General features: G+C 38.2%; 1 protein-coding gene and 1 non-coding gene across 3 annotated transcripts; one reads left to right on the top strand and one right to left on the bottom strand.

Annotated features, from left to right (window-relative positions):
* The first annotated feature begins 89 nt into the window (after positions 1-89).
* Positions 90-20,328, top strand: LOC102515646 (cytochrome b-c1 complex subunit 2, mitochondrial). 2 transcript variants are annotated; one of them, XM_032460899.1, is made up of 15 exons: positions 160-245; positions 1,335-1,408; positions 1,799-1,882; positions 1,981-2,130; positions 3,084-3,148; positions 4,415-4,471; positions 4,689-4,813; positions 6,801-6,898; positions 9,635-9,692; positions 11,625-11,720; positions 12,027-12,226; positions 14,257-14,337; positions 16,339-16,415; positions 18,651-18,804; positions 20,068-20,328. In XM_032460899.1, exons 2-15 carry the CDS (start codon positions 1,391-1,393, stop codon positions 20,149-20,151), a joined length of 1,347 nt encoding a protein of 448 aa, XP_032316790.1. In that variant the 5' UTR covers positions 160-245; positions 1,335-1,390; the 3' UTR covers positions 20,152-20,328. The 2 variants fall into 2 exon arrangements, with proteins under 2 accessions (XP_006193189.2, XP_032316790.1); XM_006193127.3 differs by lacking the exon at positions 1,335-1,408 and having other exon boundaries at positions 90-245.
* On the bottom strand, positions 8,269-8,340 carry TRNAT-AGU. Its single transcript has one exon. It is a non-coding gene; the product is annotated as a tRNA-Thr (tRNA).
* Positions 20,329-20,373: the final 45 nt, after the last annotated feature.

The following is a 20,373-nucleotide window of genomic DNA, read 5'->3' as shown; positions in this document are numbered from 1 at the left end:
GTCCTGCGTCTTGGGGGAATTGGACCGCTCCGACCTCCTCCAGGGAGCCGTAGAGCGAGGAGCAGTAGAGCGCGGTCGGCCGTATAGAGAGTCGCCCTCCCCGCGGAGGCGTGGGAAAGTGCCGCGAGGGAAGCTGGGATACTCCCGCCGTCCGCCATCATCCGGCCGTCCTAGAAGGCGGTAGTGTCTTTGGGTCGGAGCAATCTTGAGCCATGAAGCTGATAACCAGAGCCGGGTCCCTCGCGGTAAGCACAGCAGGGGCGCGCTTGGGGAAGGGTTGGGGAGCAGTTTGTCAGCAGGGTCATACGGACCGGAGATGCCTGGTCTGGGGCCCCGGGGCCTTGGGCTTCCGTTTGCCCTTCAGCTGAACCCGGCCGAGCAAGTGGGCTGCTGGCTGGGTGGGTCGGGCGTTGGAGGGCCAGCTGGTGCTCTGAGCAGGAGAGACCTAATGCCGGAAAACCTAAGACAGGGAGAGGGCTTCAGAGCCGAGGCGAAGCAAGTCGGTGGAGGGGACCTTTGAAGGTCACTGCTGCACTTGGCGTGCGGAAGGAGATTGCAAGACCAGGTCCCTGTGGGGCGGCGTAGACCTAGCCCCCCCCGTCCCTACCCTATCACCTGCGGCCTCTGTTTCTTGGCGTATCACGGAGCATCAGCTTCCCCAACGGTTAAGTGGGCACGTGTGTAAAATCATAGGAAGAAATGAACTAACGCGTTTACAGCGTTTTTCACAGCACCTGGAGCTTTGGTGTCCTGCTGTATAATAAAGTGTGCTTTTCTTGATCTCTTGTTAAGAGAGTTTATCTAGGAGGGGCTCTTGACCTGCTCTCAAGAGCTTCTTAAAGCTCCTCCTTCAAGCCCAAGTGAAACATAGCTGTCACTTGGGAAAACTACTCTAGTGTCAGTGTTATGTCAAGTTGGAGCGATGATTAACAAGGGGGGGGGTAGCGAGGCCAATTTTGCCCTCAGGAGACAGTTGGCAATATGCAGAAACTTTTGTGTTATAAGAACCTGTGGGAGAGTGCTAGTGCTGAACATCTTACAGTGCACAAGGCCACCCACAAAAAAGAATTATCCAGCCCCCCCAAAAACTGAATAAAGTTACGCATTTATCTGACATTTAAGAGGACCCCTTTACCCTTCCAGTGGTTGCATATTATGTTGTTGAGAACCTGCTGTCGATGAAGCTATTGTTAATCTCAGGATATATTAATCAAAGAAGATTAAATCCTTGATTGTGTAGTCTTAGTGTAACACGGAAAAGAGTGAAGATACTGTGGGAAATATTTGAGGCTTGGAGGAAGTATTCTTGATGATATACTTTGTCTTTTTTAAAGGCTAGTAAAATGATTAAGGAGATGAAGTCATTTCAGTTGGAAAACAGACTAAAAAGATGAGACTCTTTGGGCAGGTAAGGGAAGCAGTAATGCTAAAATCTATAAAAGGGTACGAATGTGGCTATTCCACACTTTTTCAAAAATCCCCATAGCATTGGAGCTAGAAAGAACCACTTGAAGCTTTAATAAGATAATTAAAAGGTAAAAGAACATACAGTAATTCTTTACATAGTAAGAAATGAACATGGAGAGCTCGGTATTCCTTCAGGCTCTACAAATCACAAATAGAGATTTAAGAGTGGCATAAATAACCTGCCGGGTTAGTAAGTGCATAGTAAGCTAATCAGCTAAGTCCTCCCATGGAGTTCTTTTACCACTGAACATCCTCTATCGCTTAGGCCCAGTCGGATACAATGCGCTGTTCTTTTGAAAAGTGTGATCACCTATCTTTTTTGTGTGTCTAGAGATTTTATTCCCTTAGAGTTGCCCCCAAAGTAAAAGCCACAGCTGCCCCTGCGGGAGTGCCTCCACATCCTGAAGACCTTGAGGTTAGTCCCACTGGCTTGCTCACTGGACCCATAACATACCTTACTGTGCTTGATAATATAAAAACATTAATCACACCCCCGCTTTATTTTAAATACAGTTCACCAGATTACCAAATGGCTTAGTGATTGCTTCTCTTGAAAACTATGCTCCTGCTTCAAGAATTGGTTTGTTCATTAAAGCAGGCAGCAGATACGAGGACTCCAACAATTTAGGAACCTCTCATTTGCTTCGTCTTGCATCAGGTTTGGTAAGCATCTCTTACTACCTCGGTATGTTTAGAAACCTGTGGTATCTCGGTCCTACAGAAAGGAAAACTACAAGCAACAAACCTATATTAGTTTTTTGGAGCTGCCATAACAAATTTTTGCTAACAGGGTGCCTTAAACAATAGGAATGTATCCTCAATGTATCCTTCTAGCCTTCTAGAGGCTAGAAGTCAAAGTCATGGTGTCAGTAGAGCCATGCTCCCTCTAAAGGCTCTTGAAAGAACCCTGCCTTTTCTGTTCCTAGCTTCTGGTGGGTTCCAGCAATCCTTGCCGATCCTTGACTCGGAGCTGCATCACTTCAGTCTCTGGCCCTGTTGTCACATGGCCTTCTCTGTCTGTGTCTCTCTATCCAAATATCCCTCTTATTGAATTTTTCCAGTCGTATTAGATTTAGGGCCCACTCTAACCCAGCATGACCTCGTTTTAAATATTACATCTGCAAAGACTATTTTCCAAATAAGGTCACAATTGCAGGTTCTGCGTGGACATGAATCTTGTGGGGGACCCTATTCAACCCAGTAGAGTCCTCTAGTATAGCTTAAAAAGAACACAGGATATTTACCACAGGGAAGCATTAAATTCGTGTCCATCTGAATGTTAGTGCTAGAGGATAAAAATCAAAATTTTTAATTCTAAAAAGTGCCAAAAATTGAAAAAATTACTCACTCCCATATGAAAATCTCTTTCAGAATAGACTAATGAATCCAGTAAGCTCGCGTTCTATAATGGAATTTTTTACCTAAATGTACTTTATGTAAAAATCTATACTTGTGCTTCTTGGTGAACTTTGTTTTATAATTCTTAAACTAAAAAGGGTTCACTAGGTAAAATTCTTTTTGAATCTAATGACAGACATTAGATTTTGACACAGAGTGATGTTTGGCATACTTAGCACTAAAAAACTGCAAAAAAAAATTGTTCTTTCTTTTTCAAGACTACGAAAGGAGCTTCATCTTTCAAGATAACCCGTGGAATTGAAGCAGTTGGTGGTAAATTAAGGTTTGTTAAAAATAAGTAATTGGAAATAGAACACCAGAAGATAATCGATTGTAAGGAAACTTTTCTGTGTCATCAAGGTGGTTAACAATTCTGAAGACACAAGAAGACTGATGAATCTGACACATAAAATGTAAAACATCGTTATGCATTAAAGTAAAAATTTAAGTAACTGCGAGTAGATATTTGCAACATGTGTAACAGGCTGTTCCCAGAATAGGAACCTGGACACTATGATCTTCACTTGTACACCCATCAAATGTTTTATGTATCATGTGTTGGCAACGTTAAGGGAGATGGAGAGTCTTTATACTGCTGGGGGAGTGTAAATTGGTAAAACTACTTAGAAAAGATCAAGGAATATCTGTTAATATTGACAATGAGCATATTCTACAACCTACTGTTTTTAATCCACATGCACAAAGACTTTATTGAGAATGGAAGCAACCTAAATGCCTATCTTTAAAAGGATGGATAAATAAAGTATGATACAGTAATAGGCTGGGACTACCACACAGCAGTCAAGGAATGAACTCGATCTATATCAACATACTAGACTTAAAATCAAAATGTTTTGTGGAAAAACAAGTTTCAAGATTTTTAGCAAAATAGTAATACATAGTGCTTATGATCACGTTTGTCTCTAGAATTGGAAAGTGAGGGAGTTAGCCTGGGAAGGGTACAAAGAGATCTTCAGCTTTAACATTGCCTTTTTTTTTTTTTTAAGTTATGGCAAAATATACATAACATAAAATTTATCACCTTTAAGTGTATAGTTCTATGGCGATAAGTCTCATTAAGCAACCATCACCACCACCCGTCTCCAGAATGTGTTCATCTTTCCCAACTGAAAGTCTGTAGCCGTTAAACACTTCACCCCCCTTCCCCTCCTCCCTAGGTGCAGATAACCACTGTTTTATGTCTCTGTGAATTTGACTACTCTAGGGACCTCATATCAGTGGAATCATACAGGATTTGTCCTTTTCGTGACTGACTTATTTAGGAAAATTTTTTCAAGGTTTATCCATGTGTAACATGTTGGGATTTTCTTTCTTTTTAAGATTGAAATATTTGCCCTTTTCTTACTTACGATATTTTTTAGCATTTTAAAATTTTAGTTGAATATATATTTTTTTTGTTACACTATTATTTATACTTTTTTATACTTCAAAATAATTTTTCCAAGGGAATTGATTGATTTAACAAGGATGTCAGGGAAAGCTTATTCTTCTGATTTAGATAATTCACTGTCATTTCTTTTTCACTCAGTGTGACTGCAACAAGGGAGAGCATGGCTTACACTGTGGAGTGCCTGCGGGATGATGTGTAAGTCCCTGTGTGTGTTCAGGACATCTGCTTTTAAAGGAATACTAAGCTGCTCAGTTCTAGTCTTTTTTTTTTAATGAGGCATCATGACCTCTGATGTTGGTTTTAGATTATCATTCACAACCTGCCTGAAGTTTAATATTGAGAGCTTTAACAGTTACGTAGAATGGATGTTGGTTTTAGATTTTTGACTGGTAACTCTCCATGTCTTCTGCAGTGATATTCTAATGGAGTTCCTGCTCAACGTCACTGCAGCACCAGAATTTCGTCGTTGGGAGGTGGCTGCCCTTCAGTCTCAGCTGAGGATTGACAAAACCGTGGCTTTTCAGAATCCACAGGCTCGTAAGTGCACTTTCAGATTACATTCAGTTGTGTCTTAAAACACTGGGTTTTTGAGGAGATTGATTTATAGAGGAATAAAATTGCTACTGAATTTTTTTTTCTCCTTGGGCTTGGAAATGTCCTTTCCAGAAATGTGTCCACTTTTTAAAATGTATTGTTTGTTCATTTGTATTGTTGATTATTTTTCATCGTTGATGGTATGTAAATTGGTGATAGAATCCTAGGCCTTTTCCCTGCTCCCCCCACCCGCCACTGGTTTTTAATGGTTTTGCTTACACCAGATCTGGCGGCAGTTTATTCCTGCTGCTGTAGTTTATTGTTACACATTGCTGTTATTGTTCAGCTGACTCACCTTTATTGGGTCTTTCCAAAGCAGTCAACTTAATTTTCAAAAAATAAGAACTTTTTTTCTATTCATATTTGTGTTTATATAATGTTTAATTATATAACCTTGACAAGTACATGTGGTAAAACATATCAGTCAGAAAGCACCACTGACTGTCAGAAGTCACACAGCTGGTAGGTGCAGGCATGTGCAGGTAGGCTGTAAGCAGGTGACCAGCCGCAGAGGCTCAGCGCAGGATGGGCTTCACTCAGGTGCAGGCCTGTCGAGAGGAGGTCTCCTGCCAAGTGTCTGGAACATAGTAAGTGCTTGGTACCTGTTAGTTAATGTTATTTCATGATGATACTTTGTGTCACAAAGGAGAATGATCTTTGTTACTCCAGACCTCTACCAAAGAAGTAGAACAATAAAATTATAGAAATGATGACTTACCGTGTTCAGAGTAGCTTTCCTCCCCACTGGTGGCTGTGAGGCTCCAGCCCTTATCCTTTCTGCCTGAACAGTTATTGTAGTCTCCTGGCTGGTGTCTCTGCCTCCAGGCGTACCTCTTCGGTCCATCTGCCACATTGCCATTACAATGATCCTTCTTGACATGAAAATCTGGTGAAAATCCTTTAAAGGCTTCTTAGTATTTATAAGGTAAAGTGTAAACTCTTTAACTTAGCATATATGTTTACTCATGATCTGGCCCTGCCTCCCTCCCTTGTTTCTTGCTCCACACTGTTCCCCTCCTAGCTGCAATTCCCCCTCGGAATCAAACAGTTGTCATACTTTACGCCTTTGTCTGTTTCCTCTGCCAGAAATGTTGTTTCAGTTCATTCACCTGGGAAACACCTACTGAGGTGATCTGGAACAACATTTTATCCCAGATTTTATTTCTGTTGCTCCTTTCTAATTCCCACTGCCCTTCCCTAATGCCCCCACTGCGCTTTTGATACTACTAACATCAAGCACACCCATAATACTTTATTTTACAGTGTTTCCCCTCATATTTTGAGGGCGGGCATTGTTGTCTTACTCGTCTGTTTTACTTCCGGCACTTAGCACAGTGCCTGGCATAGAGGGGCTGCCCAAATAATGAGCAAACACAAGAGACACCTCAGGCAGAGGCACTGAACCAGGACAGCAGGGACAGTGCCAGGGCACCAGTGAGGAGTGCAGTTTGGCAGTAGCATCTTAACCTCTGTAAGTTAGTAATATGACCTAAAACTGACACTGTTGTATCTCCTCTTATCCTGACAACCCACTCGTTAGAAGGGGGAACCTTGAAGTAAGCAAAATTCAGATTAGACGACTTAATCAAGGTCACGTGGCTAGTTGGTGGCAGAACTGTAACTAGACTCAGACTTCAGGCCATTATGCTTTCCAGATAATACCAGGGAGATTAAAGTTAGAGAAGTGTTTAGGTGGACTCTGATGTTTAGAAGCTGCTGTCGTTGAATCTCTTACTTTTCTGAGCAAATTCAACTGGGAGAATTTTAAAAGTTGCTAGAAGTTAAATGATAATAAATTTCAAGTTCTCTTAATATTTGAATGCTATAAGATGACTGAAATTCTAAAGTCTAGTTACTTTCTAGGCTCTAAACGTATTGTTATCTTTATTTAAATCACATTTCCATAACCACTTCTTTACTTATTTTATAGATGTCATTGAAAATTTGCATGCTGCAGCTTACCGAAATACCTTGGCTAACTCCTTATATTGTCCTGATTATAGGATTGGAAAAGTGACACCAGACGAGGTACTGATAAAACACATTACATTTTTAAATGTGCTTGTTTTCACATTAAATTGAACATTCATCTACCGTTTCAGTTTTGTTTGCTAATTTTTCTTTTTTTCTTCTAATTTAAGAAATTCTCTTGCTTGCTTTTTTCCCCCATCAGTTTGCTTTTAACCAAAATTCTATCTTAAACAATTTTTGTGTGTCTTTCAACTAAAAAGTTTTTAATTACAAAAGGGACATGTTAATTACAGAAAATTCATTCTGCTCAATTCTGTGAACCTGAAACTTCTCTAAAAAAATAGTCTATTCATTAAAAATAAACAAACAAGTAAATAAATAAATAAATGCCAATGGTTAAAAGAAAATTACAGAAAATTCAGAAAACAGAGACAAGCAAAATAAATGGAAAGAACATCTCCCACATCTAAAGGCATTCATTGTTAATACCTAGGATATATTTTCTTCTAGACCCTTTTCTGTGTATATGTATCTTTTAAGCAATATATAAATGTTTAAATACCATAATCTTGTGGCTAAGTCTTCCTTTAACCACTCTGAATACATAGGTAGGAGTGAATCCACTTCCTTACCTCCCATTCCATCATTAGCCTGCTCACCATCTCATTTACCTTCTCCAGCACAGCTGCCTCACTTTGCTGGCAGTTCAGATTTGTCACATGTCACAGCCACGTGTATATCATAGAACTTTGTTTACAAAATGTGAAACATTGAGTGTTTAATCTGCAAGTGTAGATACGTGTATATAGTCTTAATTTCCCACTCCTACCACCCACCCACCCAAAAATACCAAAAATCATTGAGAAAAAAGTGAGAATTATCCAAAATTTCAAAGTATATATGACTCAGAAATTAAGGTTTTTAATTCTCATTTCCAGTTATCCACTACAGAAAACTGAATTTTATATCCTTTTGCTCTTTTGACTTATCTCCTGGTTAAGAAAACTGTCCAATTATCAATTTACTGCCTACCATTCATATGGCACTTTTTAAAAAATTTTATAACTGATTTTGTCCAACTTGGAACAACCAACATTTTCCATAAGACTGGCCTCTTCAGTGAATTTTTGAAGTTTTTCAGAAATCAGATGCACCCTTGTAAAGATATTATTGAGGTAGCTAAAAGAATTCACATAGATCTTTATTGTGGCTTTGTTTATCATTGTGAAAAATTAGATACAAATTAAATATCCAGCATTAGGGAACTAGTTAAATAGCTTATTAAATATCTGTAGAATGGAATATTATTCAGCCATTCAAAAATATTAATTGATAAAGAAAGATTTAATCGCATATTATCAAGTAAAGAAGAGGTAATTTATGAATAGGATATACCAATATTATGAATAGGGTCCTTTTTTTTTTAAGGGAGGTACTGGGGATTGAACCCAGGACCTCATGCATACTAAGCATGTACTCTACCACTGAGCTATACCCACTCCCTCCCCAAAGGGTCCCACTTTTTTAAAAAATAAGATGTTATGTGTGTATTATAGACAGATAACAAGGTGGAAACCATGGTTATCTCAAAGTTACTGTCATTTTTTAAATGTATCCCTAGGCTAAAGGAAATTCTAAAAAAATCGGCACTAGAATACTTTGAGCAATAGCAGGATTCAATAGGAAACATCAGCAGAAAAAAATATATATGGTTTTCCAAGGTGACTCCTTGGAACATTCACTTTGGGTCATAAATTCTGATAAATTGATTAAAAGTGCAGTCTAGCGAAGCTCAATATTATCACCTATTCTCAAGGAGCCTTTTTAGCCAATTTTTTCTACCCTCCACCATGAATTTTTAATACCATAGATATACTCTGTGTACTATATGTATATTTGTACTTTATGTATAAAGGAATAAGATTTTTTTTTTTTAACCCCAAGAACTAATTTTCAGTCCATTAGAGCAATCATGCTTCTGTTGGGAATGCACGTTTTAGCCCTACTTTTGTATATTAGGTCAAAATGGTAGTATAAACCAGTAATTCTTAGATCTCACTGGTCCTTGAATCACCTGGGTGGGTAGGTGAGTGGTTTTAAATTAAGATTCCAAGATTTCACATTGAATCTGCTGTATCAGTCTGTATAGTGGGCCTGGGAATGAGATGGGGTGGGGAGACATTGACAGTGTTTGTTTTTATTTTTAAAGCTCCTCAAATAATTCTATAATCATCCAGGTTGGAAACCCTGGTATAGACAGTAACCTCATAGCAAGAAGACCTTCAAAGATGGGCAAGAGGAGTATAGTGATGTAACTTTATTAGCCCTACTGTTGTTAATAGCAGTGCTTTATTACTACCTGTATAAAAACAAAAGAAACCTGATTTGCTGCTTAAGTCACATTATAATAAAAATTATAAACTTAGTCCCATTTTTTTCAAGTTCAGGCTAGTGTGTGCTCTTATTTTTTCATTACTTTTTTTTATTCCATTTTTTTTTCATTAGTTTCATTGAGATGTAATTCACATACCGTATAGTTCACCCATTTAAAATACACAAATCATTAGCTTTTATTATATTCACAGAGTTCCATAACCATCACCACATTAAGTTCTAGTTCTTTTAAGCAATGGTTTTTAAAATAAAATCTCAGTGTAATTCAGCACTAGGTAGTCACTTATAGTTCCTTGTAGCAGCTTTTAAGCCTTAGTATTTTCTGCTGAATTGCAGTTTTACATTTTTCAGCTTTCTGTATTTATACCAATATAACTTGATGTTTTTAAACTTCCTCAGTTACATCACTACATTCAGAACCATTTTACAAGTGCAAGAATGGCTTTGATTGGACTTGGTAAGTTGGGAATTGCCTGTATGTCGGTTCGCTTCTTTAATAGTGGTCCTTTAAGCTATAATTATATGAACACAGGATTGAACAAAATTTGAGAACTCATCCTCTGTTTATGTCAGAAAGTCATGTGATAGAATTTCGATAGCCAGACTTTTTTTTTAAAGCAGAATCCAGCATTTAACTTTTTAAAGTACTGGCTTTTAAATTCATTTTTGTATTTGCAGAACTGATGACAAAGGGCAGATTTCACTAAGCAAAGAGCTTGTACAGACAGCTTTTGTTTTTGGTTTTGTTTTAAGTCCAATTTAATAGAAAAATAGACAAAGAACATTAACAATTTGTGGGGAAAATGTGTGTGTATGTGTATGTGTTTATGTATAGCCAATTATTGTAAAAGATGTAATTGTAATAACAAAGACATTTTAGATCTGAGATTGGCAAAAACTAAAAGATTGACACTACCCAGTACTAACCAAGGTATGGAGAAATAGACACTCTCAAAAATTACTGGTAGGAGTGTAAACTGGTATAACATTTGGAGGTCTGTTTTAACATATTAAAATTCTAAATGTTTATGCTCTTAGACCCAGCAATTTTGCTTATAAGAATTTACCCTGCAGAAGCACTTGGTCAAGTTTACAAACTAGTTGCATGAGAAGATTATGTACAGTATTGAGTTTTTGTTCATTTGTTTTATAAATAACAGCTTAATTGAGGTATAATTCACATGCCATAAAATTCACCCTTTAAGTGTACAGTTTTACTTTAAACTTAAGTGTACAGTAAAAACCAAAACACTTTTTTGTGTGGCTTTTAGTATATGCAGAGTTGTGCAGCTATTGCCACTATCTAATTTCAGAACATTTTCTTCATCCCCAAAAGATGAAGTCACTCCTCATTCTACCTCGTCCCTGCCTCTGGCAACCACTAATCTACTTTCTGTCTGCTGTGTACAGCTGACTATTCTGGACATTTCATATAAATGGGATTGTACAATAATAGCCTTTGTAACTGGCATCTTTGCTTAGTCACTCAGCGTAATGTTTTCAGAGTCCATCTATATTGTAGCATGCACCAATGTTCCACTCCCTTTTCCGGCTGAAAAATATTTCATTGCCACACTTTGTTTATCCATTCATTCATCAGTCGAACATTTGGGTTGTTCCCAGTTTGGGGCTGTTATTTATGTAAACAGTCATGTATAAATTTTTTAACAAAACATCTATTTTTAATTCTTCTGAATATATACCTTGGGGTAGAATTGCCAGGATATCTATCTTGTTGTTGAACCATTTGAAGAACTGCCAGATTGTTTTACAAAGCAGCTGAACCATTTTACATTCCTGTCAACAGTGCAGAAGGGTGCCAGTTTCTCCACATCTTCATTAACACTTGTTATTACCTGTCTCTTGATTATGGCCATACTAATGTTGAGCTGTGAGAATTCTTTGCATATTCTGGATACTAATCCTTACCAGGTACATGATTTGCAAATATTCTGTAGGTTATCTTTTCACTCTTTTGAAAATGTCCTTTGATGCACAATGCAATATTGTTTTAATAGCCAACTATTAGAAGCATACTAATGTCCATCAAGAAGGGATTAAGTAACTGATGGTATGTCCATATAATAGAATTCTTTATAACCATAAATGTTTGGTGTAGTCCACTCACTTAAATGTAAAAGACAAGTTAGAAAAAATAGCAATAGGATAATACCATTTTAAAAATAAAAGAAAATGAGGATAAAATTAATATTTGCTGAAGCTGTAAATGGGTATCTCTGGAAGTGTGGGGTTATGGGGGAGCTCTTTTCTTTACTGTTTAATTCTGTAATATTTGAATTGTATAATCATACATTTTAAAACAGTAGGCATTTTACAATTGTGTTTTAGAGATTCTGGTTCCAGCTTGTTTTTGTTTCTGTGGAAATAGGTGTGAGTCATCCTGTTCTAAAGCAAGTTGCTGAACGATTTCTCAATGTGAGAGGCGGCCTTGGTTTATCTGGTGCAAAGGCCAAATACCGTGGAGGTAAGCATTTTGTTCTATTGAGTTACTTTATCAGGATGCCCCCTCTCACCCCAGCAGCGTACTGCAGTATAACAGGCCTAACCACTTACTACCAGATAGTATCAGTGTGGAAAGAAAGAATTAGATTGCTTGTGGGTTAGGTATTAAACATGTTTGAGTATGTGTTGGGGGAGGGGCGGGCTGGCATGAGGAGAGCACAAGGCCACAGAAAAGCTTAATCTCAATAGGTCAATGCTGCGTCATAGAGAATACCGAAGGGTAAAACCACTAGCCACTTTCTTCTTCACTTTCCTTACCTGGCCCCAGGTGAAATCCGAGAACAGAATGGAGACAGTCTCGTCCATGCTGCCCTGGTAGCAGAAAGCACTGCTGCAGCAAGTGCAGAAGCAAATGCATTCAGTGTTCTCCAGCACGTCCTCGGTGCCGGGCCACACGTTAAGAGGGGCAGCAACACCACCAGCTCACTCTACCAGGCTATTGCCAAGGGAACCCACCAGCCATTTGATGTGAGTCTGAGCAGTGGATAGCTCTCTTTTTGTTTTCAAAGGCTCTGTTCATGATGTAGTCCTGATAACTTGGGCTCTTAATGTTAATTCTGCTTTTAAAATTTAAGATGAACGAAAGAAAATCTTTGTAAAATTGAAGAGACAGCCAGGCCTAATTTTAGTACCTTAGTGGGTCTATCAAAAACTTACTGTCTTTTCAGTTATTCTAATAAAAAAGAAGTACTAATGCTTAGAAAATCAGAAGTTCGCAGTTCCGTTCCCTTTAAAGTTTTAGATAGTAAACATTCCCCTAGTTCCAGTTAGTCTTTTTTTCTGATTTCTTCTGTCCCCTTCCATTCTTGTGGCTACTTCCTGAGTTCCACTGCTCTTCATGTTTTCCAAACTGCTTACAGACTTACCCTTCAGCTGGAGATTAAGTTAAAAAAAAGAAAAATGACATTTAGTCATAACAAAAAGCCCATGTTACCTTAGAAGACACCTTTTTATTACAGTCAGGAGAGTGCTAAAGCTTTCAAAATAGTGATATTTAAATCAAGAGAATGTAAATTGTCAACCAGCAAAATACCATTGAATGAGTGACCGTTGTCTGCTCAGTGTAATACCCTACGTGACCTTTGTTGAGATCTTTAAAAGGTAACAAATGTACTAAATTGTAGGATTAAGTACTGTTCGTAATTTCAACAACAGTACATAGCACAGGTAGGTTTATGCTTCAGTAAGTCTTTGGCCATTTGACACTTAACAATGGAAGTTAAAATCAGTCTTTATTTTTTATCCCTCTGTTTAATACTCGAGTGGTAGTTTACACTTTTTTTTTTTTTTTTTTTTTTTTAAGTAGAGGAGCCTTCTTTATCCAGTACAGTTTCCCAATTGCAATGCCCAACACACAAGTTTTTGCTTTAAAGAAGTTTAGAAGGCTTACTTGACAGTGAAACCCTTGGAATCTTCTGTTCAGAGCCTTAGGATTCCCTGGAGCACAGTTTGAAAACCATTATCTTAAATTAGTCGTAAGTTAGATTTCCTCCAGATTTTCTTTCTCCTGGTTCATGGTCTGCTCTGTTTTCTTTTCTTCATGCTTTACTCTTCACCACTGAATGTTAATGATGCTTTGAGTGACTGGAGTTTAATCTAATCCAGTGACATAATTTAATAGAAATTTCCTACTTCAGACATTTGGGATATGAATGGGATAGTCTCAGAATTGTAAGTAAACGTCAAGTAATTGAAGTGCACACCTTCATATGCTTTACCTGGACTCAGCCAACGGTTTTCAACCTTCAGTGTGCATAAGAATCACCTGGAATGCTAGTTTAAACTGCCAGCTCCCACGCTGCATCCACAGGGATCTGAATGAGTAGATCTGTTGTAGGAACCTGAAAGTCTGTATTTTCAGTGACAACTCAGGTGATCCTTATGTAAATGGTCCACGTAAACACTAGGATACACTGTACTCAGCAGTCATGTTCACCTTAAGGAGCTTAACACTACTCAGACTATAGACAGCAATTCCCCTGTTTTCCAGAGGCTAAACTTCCTGTCACCTTGGACATCTGAGTAATGACCACTAAGCCAAAATTATTTTCCTAATCCTTTGACTTTAGTCTGTAGGAGAAGTGAAAGCAAACTGATGAAAAGGAAGTTACCACCAACAGCAGAGGAAAGAAAGCAGTTTTGTGTAATGCCAAAGGCCACAGTCCATACCACTAAGCCGTACTGAGTCTATAGTAAAATGTTCACAAGTTAATGTTTGCATTAACCTTTAATCATCAAAAGGTGAGAAAATACCCAGCAAAGAGGAAAGTGAGCGATCCTTTTTAGAAAGATTTAAATGAGAAGTTAAAACCATTACAGTTCTGAAAGAGGTAACCTGTGTGAGCAGAATACTTCAGTCCTGGACAGAACCAGTTAAGTGAAATATTAATCTTTGCTTATACTGTGAAAGTACACATTTTTATCCAGACAGCTTTAAGGAAATGATGTCCCGTTTTACCTGGTAGAATGACATACAGTAAAGTTTCATTACATTTCAGGTTTCTGCTTTTAATGCCAGTTACTCAGATTCTGGACTCTTCGGGATTTACACTATCTCACAAGCAGCAGCTGCTGGAGATGTAAGTTCAAATTCTTACCAATTCTCACAAGATTTTTCCCCCATTGACGTTTTTAGTAAAAATATGGAATGTTTGAATGCCATGACTTATCAGAGCAGAGCTCTGTATATCTTTATTAAGGTGTATCTGCTGCAGAGGAAACTTAAAAATGAAAAATGTGTACTAATGCTTCCAGGAAAGAGGGAGGAAATGCCTCCTTGATACTTTGGTTCTGTGTGGCCAAGTGTCGTTGAGTTGTCTCTGGGATATCCAAATGGAGAGCTCAGTGAGGTCAAGCCTAGGATGTATATTGGGAGTCCTCAGTATAAAGAGTGCTGAAGTCAGGGTCATGTGTGAAAGGTTGCAGGAGAAGGAAACTGAAGGTTGAGCTGTGGGAACCACCACCAGGTGACTAAAGAAAATAAGAAGAAAAAGAAGAGAAACTGGTGTATTTGGAGGCCAGGAAGGAAAGAAACACTATTTTGATTTACTCCAGATTAACATCCCTTTAGTTACCACAGAGAGGTCTGGTAGTTCTAGCAAACTAGGACGCTATTGGTGATATTAATCAGTTTACACCAGAGTGTTGGAGGTGGACTAAAATCTATAGAATTAAGGAATAAGTGAGGAAAAAGCAATGCAAAATTGGTGTAGGCAAGTGGAGCTTAGACTTGTGGTGGTGGTAGTTTTAGGAGAGTTTACACTGAGAGATTAAGTTGGAAGAGACAATCATACTGAAAGGAAAGGAAAATTGGAGCAAGTAAAGGAGATGGGAAATCATAGATGGATCAAGTCTGAAAAAGCAAGAGCAAACAGGAATCACAGTACAAGTGGACATTTTAGCATTGGACACAAAGGCTGATGTTGGGCGAAGAGGATGTCAGGGAGATGAAGTACATCCCTGGTGAGGCAGGGGGCTAAGTCATGCTTTGAGAGTCAGAGAAGCGGGGAGAGTTTAAAGAAAGTAATGAGGTTCGGGACAGATGAGTGGCTAGATGCACACAGAATGGGCATAGCAGCAGTTTAGCTGTCTCCTTGTGATGAGTGACCACAGATTCATAGTACAGCCAGTCAGAGGTCTTTCGTGATTTATCATTAGTGTTCACACCTAATGGAGAAATGGAGGAGGCAGGCAGTTGGGTTGATCCTAGATTAGAGTCCTGCGAAGTAGGCAAGTCAGAGGTATGAGGAGATTGCAGGAAGCTGGACACACAAGAGTAACTGAAGGATGTTCATGGATCTAGGCTAAATAAAGAAGTGAAGCCAGAAGGGCCTGATAGATTGGAAGTGGACAAATAAGGAACTAGGGATCTTGGTAAACTGGAAGATAAGGATAGCGTGATTAAAGACTTAGGCCAGAGGTCTTGGAATGAGAGGATTTCAGAGGCAGATGTAGGTTATGTCCAGTTCTGGGGTATGGCTGTGAAAATACGTAGCTAAAATGGAGGGGAAATGAGGGTCCTAGAATTCAGGTGATTAGGGAGAACAGTAAGTTTCAGACCCAGAATGATGCCAAGGTTGGGATGGAAAAAATCAGGGACCAGGTTTATGTATTTATTTAATTATTCAACAGATATTTACCAGGTACCTACCCACATCACTGGAATTTGATTCCTTCTTGACTCCAGCCTTCCAAGTATGGATAAGCTCTACAGATGGGCTGTGTGTGGACTACTTGTTTCTTCTTAGTGAACAGCAGGAGATCGCAGTATCGATTACATGACTGAGAGTCTGGGGAGGTTTTAGAGGTGTTTATTCTTTACAGGCAATCATAAGTCCCTGTGTTCTCTTAAACCCTCCTGCCATCCTCTTCCCTCTGCCACTTTAAGCCTGTAAAGAACTTGGCTACTTGAATATTGTACAGACAGCTGCTTTATGGAACATTGGAAGCATAAGAAGCACACAGTGACCTAAGAATTCCAAATAGACGCTACACTATTTCTCGTGTTTCGGCCTCAGTAGAGGAGTGTTTGATCACTGCAGACTCCAGCACTGATCAGAGATTTTACTTGTCTGTCCTAGGTTATCAAGGCTGCCTATAACCAAGTCAAAACAATTGCTCAAGGAAACCTTTCTAACACAGATGTCCAAACTGCCAAGTAAGTTTCAGTGTTAACTGAGTTTCATGTTGCAGTTATTTGAAAGTTGTATTTTTTTCTAGTACAACACTATTGTAATAAATGCACAAAAGGATTGAAAGGGTACAGAAAACTATTTAAAAGGAAAGGTGAATACGCTCCTACCACCAGGAGATATCATTGTTAACATTTTGCTTATTTTCTTGACCATTTTTATGCATTTTTAAATATAATTTTTAATATTGTATATATACTTACATCCTATTTAATAGTGTTTATTGTAGAAATTTGAAAATTATAAACAGAAAAAAAGACAGAAGTTATCTTTCATTCTCTACCAATGATTCTTCCCTTTTTTTTAAACATTATAATGATGTTTCCATTTATTCAGATTACTAAAAATTTGCCATAAAGTTTTAATTGGTGTGTCAGAATATACTTATTGGACATTTTCTGCATTTGGAAATTATAAACTGTAAAGGGTACCTCTGGGCTTAAAATATTTTTGTGTTTCTTATTACTTTCTTGGTATAGATTCCCACCTAGGCCGAGAGTTGTAAATATTATAATGAAAGTCTCTGTATTAAAATATATGTATATGTTTATATAAATGTATGTATATGTTTATATAATTTTACTTTTATATTTTGGAGTCACAATGTAAAAGGTTGTACCAGTTTATAATCACATTGTCAGTATAGGAATGAGAATGCCTGTTTACCATAACCATTGGCTTTTTTTTTTTTTTCAAATACTCTTTACTGATTTGATAGACCCAAAAAAGACATCTGGTTAAAAGATTGCAGTATCTGTCTCCTGTTTCATGATTTTTAAATCCCCACTGTCCTCATTGAAAGTGCTGACAACACCTCAACTCAGTAGTCCTGGGAGTTTCTCTAACCTTTTAGAGACAGACTTTGGACAGAATTGGAAGTCAGCTTGCACTTTCCTACAGACATTTAGAACATTTAAATTTGACTCCATCTATTTAAGACAGTTCAGAATATGAATTCTGAAACTCTGGCGGTCTTCATGGTCATTTAGTATTGCCCACAAAGGAAGTCTGACAGGGTGAGTTACAATCCAGGAGGGAACAACCTTTTGCCGTTTCTGTCCTCGTTAGTATTATTACTTTATTATACTGAACAAACAAAAAAATTGCATCTCTTGAGTAAGTATGACACAGTTTATTAAATGTATACATGGAGCCAAGGATGGTGGGATGCGGTTCCCCATGACTACACTAGAAACAAGTCATGATGAGAATAAACTGAAAGACTGGATTTGCTTAGGAAAAATTGGTTCCAAATCTAATTTATTTTTTTTTAAATATATTTACTTAAATGTAGCACAGTTTTTATAAGGTATACCAACATGTAGAAGATGGAGGTTTGATTATTAATGTCAAGATATGTTTGTTTCTGCCATTTTGATGGAGTTGATACTTTTCCTTGTAAGGTTCTTTGTTTTCCTATAGTGAAAGAAAGTGAGGTGTCATTGCAGAAGTGACAAACTAATAATTTCTTGGTAAAGTTTATTGCAGGTAAAATCTTTTCAATTAAGCTGACAATGTGGTAAAATTGCTACATTAAATTATGTTTAATAGAAATCTTGCTACAGAGTGCCAAGGAGATTAGTTTATTTTGAGAGGTAAATAACTCAGGTGCCTTTCTGAGCACCAGTCTCTTTCTGGGATAATTATGAATTGAGTTTTATTTCAGAGTGAGGCTCCTGTGCCCATATTTAAGCCATAGGACTTACAGGACCTATGCTGTCCTTCCCCACTGCTCACCCCTCAGTGAGGCAAATCCCAGCACAGAAATGGGGCTGAGGGCCAGGGGTGACAGATTATCAGTACACAACACTTTGGTAAGTGGACAGTGAGAAGAGATACTTTCTTCAATAGAAATGCCTAAAATTATCACCAAAATATCAGGAGGCAAGAGCTATTTCATTAATCAAAACTTCACATTAAAATAGTTTTAACTAGATCTAAGTTCTAATTCAAAATCAAAAGGCAATCTCTTGGGTTTTCAAATATAGTCTTGTATTGACAGCTTTCAAAAGGATAATGTGAATAATAAAAGAGTTGGTGAACTGAAGAAATAGAATGGAGACCTTTAGTGCTGTTGAGATTTCAAAGCTGTTAATTTATATATTTACCAAAACATGTTTCAGGGTTTGGGAACAAACTTTAAAATTGCCGTGCTCTGTAAAACTGGCTTCTGCGTTAGTTACACACGTTTTATTGAACAGGAACAAGCTGAAAGCTAGCTACCTAATGTCTGTGGAGTCTTCTGAGAGTTTCCTGGATGAAATTGGGTCCCAGGCTCTAGTTGCTGGATCCTACGTTCCGCCATCCACAGTCCTTCAGCAGATTGACGCAGTAGCTGACGCTGATGTCATAAATGTAAGCAAGTGAAAATTTATTTAACATCAAATAACTTGTCCTTAATGATCCAGTTTCAGAAGGAATGTATAAGCTTCCTTGGGCTACGTATGGTCTTCTGGTCTGGGGCCTGTCTACCTCTTGTGGAGGCAGAAGGGCTCATTACCATCAGACCTGCAGACAGCCTCCTTGTCAACTCAGGGTATCCTCATTCAGCTAAATTACCGTTAGATCCTTAAACCGTTTTAGATCCTTAAAGGTCAAGGAGAGTCAAATATTGGCAGTTTCACACGATTCAACCTAATTGTCAAGTTTGGTATTTTCCGTCCTCACTCCTAAGAGATAAACTCTATCCTGCCAGTCCTTCATGATCCAGTCTTCTCGGTCTGAGACATTCTCTTGCCCCTGCTGTTTTGTGTTGGGTTTTTTTTTTTTTTTTCCCTTCACATATTTTGTTTGCTATAAGATTGAGTTGTCTTACACCTCTCTGTATTCCCTACTGTGCCTAACAAGTACATGAACTACAGAATAAAGCCAGAATCAGTCCTTTTTATATTAAAAATGCCTACTCCCCTTCCATGGTAGAGGTCTCAGCCATCTCACCAAGGGATCTACCTTATATGTAGGGACAACGGGGGTAGGAAAAAGAAACAGGCTGTGTCAAGATAGTAACACTGACTTGATTTCACTTGGCCTCTACGTTCATCGTACACACTCTCCCAAATGGCTTTCCCCATCTTGTACACTGTACTGTCACGTGAGCCCAACCCAGCTGCCTCCAACACCATCTCTGTTTAAAAAGCTGGCCTGAGATACTGTGGGGTTGTTCCTCATGGTATTACACTTAACCTAAACAACTAGCCTTTGTTTGGTTTGGTTTTTCATTTGTTTTGTTTTGTAGGGGAGGCAGTTAAGTTAGTTTATTTTTAGAGGCAGTACTAGGGAATGAACCCAGGTCCTTGTCCGTGCTAAGCACACGCTCTACCACTGGAGCTATGCCCTCCCCCTAAACAGCCAGCCTTTGGAGTATAACTTTTCAGTTAACAGTGTATGTTTTATTGACTCAGACTATTTGCCATTGTAATATAGAAACAAGGAAGTACACCTCTGCCCTGTTTTGCAATGTCAGAGAGGTTTTCTTTTTCCCCCTTTTTAAAGCTACCTGCATCTCTAGAGCACCAGACTTGCTCAGTCACACATAGGATGGAATATTCCGAGGAAAAGAAGTTTATCTTCTTGCTTATTTCTATTAACTTTCTGTTTTGTTTGTTTGTTTACTTAAAGGCTGCAAAGAAGTTTGTTTCTGGCCAGAAGTCAATGGCAGCAAGCGGCAATTTGGGGCATACACCTTTTGTTGATGAGTTGTAACACTGAAACACATGTTACAGGAAAGAGCTGAACATTTTCTCAACCCATAGCAGCAAACACATGGAAGTCAAAAATCTCTAATGTAATATTTATCTTTTTTCAAAATATTGTAAAGCATAAATGCAGGTAATTGTTCCCAGCTGACCTAAAGTCAATAAAACATTCTGTTTAAATGTTTTTCTTGCATTTTTCCTAATCAGTCAACAACTATTTATCATATGC

This window comes from Camelus ferus, chromosome 18 (assembly GCF_009834535.1).
Source record: "Camelus ferus isolate YT-003-E chromosome 18, BCGSAC_Cfer_1.0, whole genome shotgun sequence".
Taxonomy (NCBI): Eukaryota; Metazoa; Chordata; class Mammalia; order Artiodactyla; family Camelidae; genus Camelus; species Camelus ferus.
The sequence above is the reverse complement of the archived record's forward strand: the minus strand, read 5'-3'. Positions and strand labels throughout refer to the sequence as shown.

What these genes read in the sequence shown, in the direction of transcription:
- LOC102515646 (XM_006193127.3), top strand. Translation starts at nt 213, where the DNA reads ATGAAGCTGATAACCAGAGCCGGGTCCCTCGCG. An exon ending in CACATCCTGAAGACCTTGAG is followed by an intron (nt 1,883 to 1,980) that starts GTTAGTCCCACT and finishes TTTTAAATACAG; the next exon opens with TTCACCAGATTACCAAATGG. An exon ending in AATGGCTTTGATTGGACTTG is followed by an intron (nt 9,693 to 11,624) that starts GTAAGTTGGGAA and finishes CTGTGGAAATAG; the next exon opens with GTGTGAGTCATCCTGTTCTA.